The sequence below is a fragment of the Camellia sinensis genome, chromosome 10 (assembly GCF_055761805.1).
Source record: "Camellia sinensis isolate YWXY chromosome 10, ASM5576180v1, whole genome shotgun sequence".
Taxonomy (NCBI): Eukaryota; Viridiplantae; Streptophyta; class Magnoliopsida; order Ericales; family Theaceae; genus Camellia; species Camellia sinensis.
Window position 1 is genome coordinate 122,748,963 of NC_138970.1, and position 8,365 is coordinate 122,757,327.

At 34.3% G+C, this 8,365-nt stretch overlaps 1 protein-coding gene across 2 annotated transcripts; it reads left to right on the plus strand.

Annotated features, from left to right (window-relative positions):
• The first annotated feature begins 564 nt into the window (after window positions 1-564).
• NAC038 (NAC domain containing protein 38) lies at window positions 565-6,357 on the plus strand. Of its 2 annotated transcripts, none has more exons than XM_028225697.2 (4): window positions 565-1,017; window positions 1,276-1,638; window positions 1,969-2,240; window positions 5,492-6,357. In XM_028225697.2, the coding sequence occupies exons 2-4, from the start codon at window positions 1,467-1,469 to the stop codon at window positions 6,143-6,145; spliced, it is 1,098 nt and encodes a 365-aa protein (XP_028081498.2). In that variant the 5' UTR covers window positions 565-1,017; window positions 1,276-1,466; the 3' UTR covers window positions 6,146-6,357. The 2 variants fall into 2 exon arrangements, with proteins under 2 accessions (XP_028081498.2, XP_028081499.2); XM_028225698.2 differs by having other exon boundaries at window positions 576-1,017; window positions 5,495-6,357.
• Window positions 6,358-8,365: the final 2,008 nt, after the last annotated feature.

Here is an 8,365-nt window from a genome sequence, read left to right on the forward strand (position 1 = left end):
TATCACAAAAAAATAGATAGCTTATTTTCGAAAAGAAACTTGCAGTCCATATTTTTTGAGACCAATATGATAAATCAAATAGATTACCAGTATTAAATCAATCTAATTTTTTCTAGAAATATACACGCAAATTTTATACAATAATTGGTTCAGATCATTCAAACGGACACCGTGATAGGTTTCATAGGTCCGAACAATATTCTTCCGTCCAGATTTAGGGCCGGAGGTAATTTGTTCCCTATGATAAAATTGTTTGGCAAATTATTTCTAAAAATGTTTTAAGAATTATTCTTGAAAGCACTCCACTTTTAGGAATGATTTTTAGTAAAAATTATTGTATACGTGGCAACGTCATGTGTAGTCTTTAACTAATTACAAATGATCTATGAGCAAGGATCCTCTAGAGTTTTTTTTTCCTAAAATTTCCTAGAGTGATGCATTGTGTGGCTGAGATTTAATGACAAGTCACATCAATTTTTCAGCATTAAATCTCAACCAAACAATACACCACTTTAGGAAACTTTAGAAAAAAAACACTCTAGAGGATCCTTGGTGTCTATCGAAACCAATGAGAAGAGAGGGAGACACCACATGACATTATTTACACCTAATAATTTTTGGGTTGTAAAATTTTCGCTATTTTTTGTTTATAGTATACAATACTCTACTGGAAAAAAAACCTAATATTGAGAGAGAGAGAGAGAGAGAGAGAGAGAGAGAACAGTAGATACAATGTAATCGTAAATGTGAAGACCCATAGTAGGTGAGAGCTTGTGATAGACACCCTTGTTTTCTTTTCCTTCTCCACGCCATATGTTTAAATTCCAAACTTCTTCTGCATATTTTGCAAGAAAGAAAGTTTCCATCATAAACTCTTTCACCAACCTTATCCTACTACTTCTTCTTCTACTACTACTCGTATAGTTAGTAGTAGATCCCAACACAACTTTCCCTAAGAAAATGGTGAAAAACACTGCAAATCTCATATAAGATCTGTTGTTGATCTTTGTCGTACAAGTAAGCTAACTAACTAAACCCACGTTTGTCCAACCTTTTGTTTTCTTTGCTTCTTTGATGTTTGTTTTGCTTAGCCTTTTCTTATTGATCTAGGTTGTACTCATTTCTACTCTTTTTGTTCTAATCAATAAAAAAATTTCATTGTTTAAAAAAAAAAAACAAAAAAAAAACCCACGTGTGTCTTCCAATTCATACCTTTTAGCTCTTTCCAGCTACTCTTTTGACTCTAATCTCATACCCTTTTTGCTTGAATTGCAGTTGCAGAAGACAGTACAAAGGCTTTTCTTATTCCTTTTCTTTCCATTTTCTTCATCTCTCTATCTGGTTTTTAGTTAAGAGTTTTATTTATTATTCTGAGCACGTCGAATGGTTGAAGTAATAAGAGGATAATAGTAGTTAGAGAAAGAAAGAGATAGAGAGAAGAAAAGAGGAGGCAGATAGATAGAGAGATGGAAGGACGAGAGGTGAAGGATGAAACACTGCCGCCAGGGTTTCGGTTTCATCCAACAGACGAAGAACTCATCACTTATTATCTTATAAATAAGATCTCAGATGCTAATTTTACAGGAAGAGCCATCGGAGACGTTGACCTAAACAAGTGTGAGCCATGGGATCTTCCAGGTAGTTTTAACTGCTCCCATCTTAATACTTCGCCTTCGTAGCATTGCTCATCATCTTTCAAATACGTTTAGTTCCTCGGAAATTGGAGCTTTAGATCTTGATCTTCATGTTCCATTGCATATATTCGCTTTTTTTTGCTGGGATTCATCAAAACAAGGGTTTATTAATCAACCCCACCATAGTTTAGACTTTCGATAGATATATGATCAGTTATTTTGCCAAAGCTTAAGCACTGCTGCTGTGTTTCTTTTGTTTTTTGTCTACAAACTTGGAAAATTGTTTATGAATTATATTTTGACCTAATCTTCAAAATTGTGATATTTGCAACAGGAAAGGCAAAGATGGGAGAAAAGGAATGGTATTTCTTCAGTCTTCGAGATCGGAAATACCCAACTGGGGTGAGAACAAACCGAGCTACAAACACTGGATACTGGAAGACCACAGGAAAAGATAAGGAGATCTTCAATAGTAACACCTCCGAGTTAGTTGGAATGAAGAAAACATTGGTATTCTACAGAGGAAGAGCTCCTAGAGGAGAGAAAACCAACTGGGTTATGCATGAATATCGTATTCATTCTAAATCAGCTTTTAGAACTACCAAGGTACGTACACTGTCTCCCTCCCTCTCTTCCTCTCTAAGGTTTTCATAGCCATAAAAGAGTATCAAATTATACTTATTGAGTATGATTGGTTTTGATCGGTTTTGACCAGCTTTTGATTGGTTTTTTACCAATCTTGCGTAAGTTTTGGCATATGATTGTCCTTTCTTTGGGATACCAATTTAGTTGGTGTTGTTAGGGTTTGCTATGACGTTCTGTACTTTCCTACTTTGTTGATGTAATTTTACATGTATTGTACTTTTTCATCAATAAAATTTTGTTTTGCTGATAAAAAAAAACAAATATACATGTCAAGAATCATGTGATTCCAGTTGTAAATTATTTTTACTTTATTTTTATTTTTATTTTTTTAAAATCATCAACTACAAAAAGAAGGTTCATAGTCCTCAAGGCCATTGTATTAGTTGTGAATCGAATTATGAATCGATTATGCATCGATATGTATTTTGAATCGATTAAGTATCAAATTGTGAATTCACTAGGCATCGATATGTATTTTGAATCGGTTGATATACCTATTATTTCTATTATCACAAATATACTGGATGAATCGGTTGATATACCTATTACTCACAAATATACTGGATGTGTCGGTATTAGAAAGTCAAAAAATCAAATTTATACATTAATATTTAAAAAGGCAAGTCTATTTTACGCACAAGAAATTTTGGTCCAGAGCACTTTGTCCCTAATATGTATAGAGAGCCTTCCCGTGATTTTTGAACAAAATATAGTTTGTTTCTCCATCCTTACTAATTCCGCTCGAATTGCGTAAATTTTAGAGTTGCTATGAAAAAGTAAACAAAAAAAAGTCAAAGCCAATTTTTTTTTAAAAGGACAGTTGCCATTCATCATCTTCTTTCCCAATTAAAAAGAAATTATTTTGGTGATTTTGTATAAAGTCTATATGTGGTGACCCATTTTGATTTTGATAGGCTAAAATAGTAGGAACTAGTACTCTTGTATTTGTTTTGGGGACTAGTATCATGTGATAAATGGGAGGGAGTATTTTTGCTGTGTTCTTTTTTTTTTTTTTTTTTTTTTTAGAGAAATTACGATAGGGTTTCTACAATATATTCTTTGTATCATTTTGATCCTACATTTAATTAGCTAAATTTTAATCTTCAATTTTTAAAAATGAATTAATTTAGTCCAATTAAAACAATCTTTATTTTTTTTAAAACTAAAATTTAGGGCCACATTTGTAAATTTGCTCATACCCATCCAACTCAATGAGAACTCATAGTGAGTTAATTCATTCAAACAGTAAGTGATATAACTTAGTGATCCATATATATATATATATATAGAGAGAGAGAGAGAGAGAGAGAGAGAGAGAGAGAGGGGAGGGAGAGGAGGGGGTTGAGGCATTGTAGGGCTGGGAAAGGGGAAGGGAGATGGCAATAGGAGATGTGGGAATGTGTAACCTCACATATATATATACACATTATTAGACCAATTTTCTAATAATTTAAATTTTTAGTTGAGTTATTAGTTAACAATTTAACATGGTATAAGAACTCTGATTTCAAAAAAAATTCTTGGTTGAAGCCTTGTCATTTTCATTATTTGTCATTTTGCACTATGTTCTATCGATTTTGTGCACCTTAATTATATCTCAGCTTGTTTGTCTCCCCACGTGCAGGACGAGATCACATGTATGCGAGAGTATAAACTTAATATACATTGTTGGATCTATTATTAGCAACTTAAGCTTTAATTTTTTAACAAATTAGGAAGGAAATGAACGAGGTGTCGGGATTGAGAGAGGTTGCTACTTGGGCTGTAGGCAGTGGCAAAACCGGTTGAAAGAGGTGGCAGCACCGATTGAGAAAGGTCATGGATGAAAGCTCTTTTCCCTGCTCATCTTTGTTCTTGATCATTCAATCCACTTTTATTCTAATACTTGTAGATGGGGTTGTTTGGTGGTTGGTGGTGGGGTTGTGTTTGGTGGTTAGGGGTGGTGGGTGTAGGTGATACATGGTGTGGTGGCAGTGGCGTGGGGTGGTGGGTGGGGGGTAAATGTAACCGAGAGTGTGGAAAAAGATAGAAGTGGAAGAGGACTGGAATGGTCACATGTCGCACAAATGATCATTTAGTTAAATATTTTAAAGGGAATTATTGATTAGACAAAAATGAAAAAAAAGGAGAGGGGGGGGGGGGGGGTTAAAATTGATATATTAAAAATGTAGGGACTAAATTGATACAAGGAATAAAACGTGTAGACTACTTGTGTAATTTTTCTTATTTCCTTATCTTTTTCAAATATATATACATATGTTTATATAAAATGATGACATAACTCAACAATAAGACAAAAAACTCATGCCATCACATATGTTGACAACAAGTCATATTGTTGAGTTAAGTCACTGTGATGGCATGAGTTTGAGCCATGGAGTTTAGGATCAAAACCAGACTAAAGTGATTTCATTCAAAGAGGAGTTGTCTTGCTTCGCGAATTAGAATCCCCTCAATTTCAAGTACAATAATATGATTAGTTGACTTTCAAGCAACTATCGTAGACTGTGGATGTCATTTCCAAAAAACAAAAATTTAAAATTTAAAAAAAAATCAATCATATTTGCGTGTAAGATTGTAAACTCAAGAAGTAAGTAGCATAGCATAGCAAGATAACCAAAGAGGATGATTTGCAGTGTTCCTCATGTAAAGAACACCATTGGAAAAGCTGGCTGCTGCTGGACTGCATGAAATGCAATGCAAGTAGAAATATCTCTGCACCTCAGTTTTGCTGTTCATGAAGGTCCAGTAGCAGCAGCAGCAACAAAAGTGGTGGTTGTTTTCTTCCAGTAAAATAAAATTGTGAATAGTATGCTTGAATTTAATTTGAAACTCAAACAGATTTTGAATATAAAAACTATAACAATTTTTGAGCTGTGTAGTTAGTGTAAAATTTTAGTTTCCATGTTCTAAAATTTGTGAAAAAAAATCTGTTATTTGTGGTTTGTGGGGACAAATTTTAGTGCTCACATTATATATTATTATATTATATTATAGAATAGATAAATAAAAGTTTTGACTTGATGTTGATACATAATGATAATGAAGCCTCAGCCATGAATGATTGTAGGTGTATATGTTTGTCTTAATTAGTCTAGTGTCCTGTTTCACTTCATTTTATTATTCATTGATATGAGGGATTGTTGTATATGTTATTGTTTTGGGTAGAATAGAATAGATGATCTAACATAAAAATATGGTGTATTTTACAGCAGGATGAATGGGTGGTTTGTCGAGTCTTCCAGAAAAGTGGTGGTGGGAAAAAATACCCTTCCAACCCCAACTCCATCTCCAACTCCAACCACAACAACCACTCATCAAGAGCAGCAGCACTAATGAATCCCTACAATCTGGAAATAGGTCCAACAGGTGTTGTCATGCCTCAACAAATGATGCATGCCGCCGAGGCTTGTCAGTTCCCCATGGGAAGAAACTATATGAGCAATGCTGCAGAACTCGAGATTTCTAGGGTTTTAAGAGCTGCTGCTGCTGCTGCTGGCGGTGGCGGCGGCTCAAACACTCATCATCTCAACTTTCCTATCCAATCCCAAATATTGAACTACCCTCCAGGAGGTGGCGGTGGCAGCGGTGGTGGTAGCTTTACCATTTCTGGTCTTAATTTAAACCTTGGAGCAACCACCACCTCAGCACAACCCATGATTTTGCGGTCAGTGATGCCACCTCAAACAACTATGATGCATCAACAACAAGATCATCATGTGAATTCTTCGACTTCCATGTTGACAAATGAGGGGGCTGTGGCTGTCTATGGCGGGGAGGTCAATAACCCAAATGGGTCGGTGAGCAACAGATTCATGACCATGGACCATTGTGTGGATCTTGATAACTATTGGCCTCCCTATTAAGGGGATCAAATCAAAGAGAGTGAGAAAAACAAAACTAAGTCGTGTCAAGTCTACTCTTTAAAATGTATTTTGACTTATGTAGTAGGTGAGTTGATTTAGGTAAAGAAATGCTTCTGTTTTAATTTCTCTTCATGTATCCTATCCTAGTTATGACTTATGAGAAGTGAACTCACCACATTCAATAAGGAATGGGAAGGTGAGAGCTTTTTATCTTTTGTTTTTGTGTCTTCTTTCCTTTCCCTATTTTTAATTTTTTTTTTTTTTTCCCTCTCCCCCTACCCTAGTAGTGAACAACTAGTAAAACAATATGAAGTTATAATTTTGTTAGATATTACGGCTGTTTTATTATCCTTAATTAGATGCATGTGTCTACTTCATTAACTTAAATTGAGTTTTTGGATCATTAATTGTTGCTTATTATAGTGAACACAAATCTTTTGATGGTATTTTGTAAATTAGTAATGAAACCATTGATATCACTAGATGAAAAGAATAAATTTTTAATATATGTGATTTTAATATTGATCAGCGTTAATTTGGGATTTCGGCTAAATATATTTTAGTCGTGGAATGTTAATTTTTTCCTACTAAAAAATAAATTTTAATTGCCAAATAACTGGCATAATTTCGCCCAAAACAAATTTAATCCTTAATGACCAAAATTTGGTCACTAAAAATTTATTTTCGGTGACCAAAAATATTTAGTCAGCAATAGTGTGAGAATTTTTTGTGGGACAATTTCAGATTAGTGCCCAATTCTTTTCCCGACTAAAATACCGCCTAATTATGTTTTATTTTATTTTTTTTATTTTTCTCTATATCAATCTCTCTACTACACCCAAACAAGTTCTTTTCTCTCTCTCTCAAACTCAACACAGCCACTCATAGATTCACTATCACACATCATCACATCGCCGCGAGCTCTCGCCTTGCCTCAATATTGAGGTCTCTCTCTCGTTCCCTCTCTCCTTTTCTCTATTATTTCACTCTAGCTCTAGGGTTTTATTTTTTATATTGTAGGGTTTTGATTTACATAAAATGAGTAAATTAGTAAATGGGTTTTGATTTATGTGAAATGAGTAATTAATTGGGTTTCATCAATGAACCAATAGTTGAAATGAGTTTCTATAAAATGGGTTGCATCAATGAACTAATGATTGGAGCAACATGTAATTTCATTTTTTCTTTTTCTTTTTCTTTTTCTTTTTCTTTTTTTTTTGATTTGTTTATTTCAAAAAATGGCATGACTCTACCAGAATCGTGTCTTCCTTTCTTGTTTTATGATTCATTCCACTTCTTGTGCCACAAATGAGCTTCATACATTCCTGGGTTAGTGTAACACTTCGTACTCTTTGGACTAATGGGATTACTTTTGACTCTTTTTTTTTTTATTGTAATTAGAGTCTCCTTGATCAACATTAGAGCATTGATTGGTGTGGCATCATAATTGCAAAGTAGGATTGAACAAAAAATTTTGATTTGGATAATTATCCTATGCGTAGTTTTCATTCTTTTATCATTTTCTCCCTCCACATTTTGAATCTTGGGATGAGACTAGAACCATTAGAAAACTTATTTTTGGGGTTTCGATTTAGACACAACAACAACACAAAACGGAGTTCGAATGAGAGAGTTATGCTCATTTAAAGTTTGACCATTTGAGCTGTGAGCACATTTCACTCGAACGCAAGTTTTACACCTTGAGCGGTCCACAGACCTTTCCAGCTCTATTTTTCAAAAATTATCTAATATACTGCAAGCATTAATTCACCACTCGAACATACTTTTGACCGCTCGAGCGGTCTGTTTGAGAAAGTCAAGCTATTGAGAGCTTTCAATCATTGCTCGAGCACAGTTTTGATCACTTGAGCTGTCTGTTCGAATTCAGCATATAATAAAGCTACTTTTAGTTATATTTGAGGGCCCAAAACTCATTTTTCTTACACACACTCTCTCTAAACTCTCTCTCTCTCTAAACCCTCACCCAAAACTCACAAATCCTCTTATCCATCAAGATCCGTAGAGTATTTGATTCTAGTTCCTTATGCCAAACCGTAGAGCATGGTGAGAGATGTCTTTTAATCTGAGTGGATCGTGTTTTCATCGTCTGTGCATTTTTAAAATTTGTCTCCTCTTTTGTTTACTTCTTCTCAATACTTTGCTATAAATAGATAAGTGGTAGTTTTTATTGCATAAAAAACTTAGGTTGTGTTTGGTGTG

Coding starts and splice junctions, on each gene's coding strand:
- NAC038 (XM_028225697.2), top strand. CDS start 1,467: ATGGAAGGACGAGAGGTGAAGGATGAAACACTGCCGCCAGGGTTTCGG. Junction 1,639..1,968: donor TGAGCCATGGGATCTTCCAG/GTAGTTTTAACT, acceptor TATTTGCAACAG/GAAAGGCAAAGATGGGAGAA. Junction 2,241..5,491: donor CAGCTTTTAGAACTACCAAG/GTACGTACACTG, acceptor TGTATTTTACAG/CAGGATGAATGGGTGGTTTG.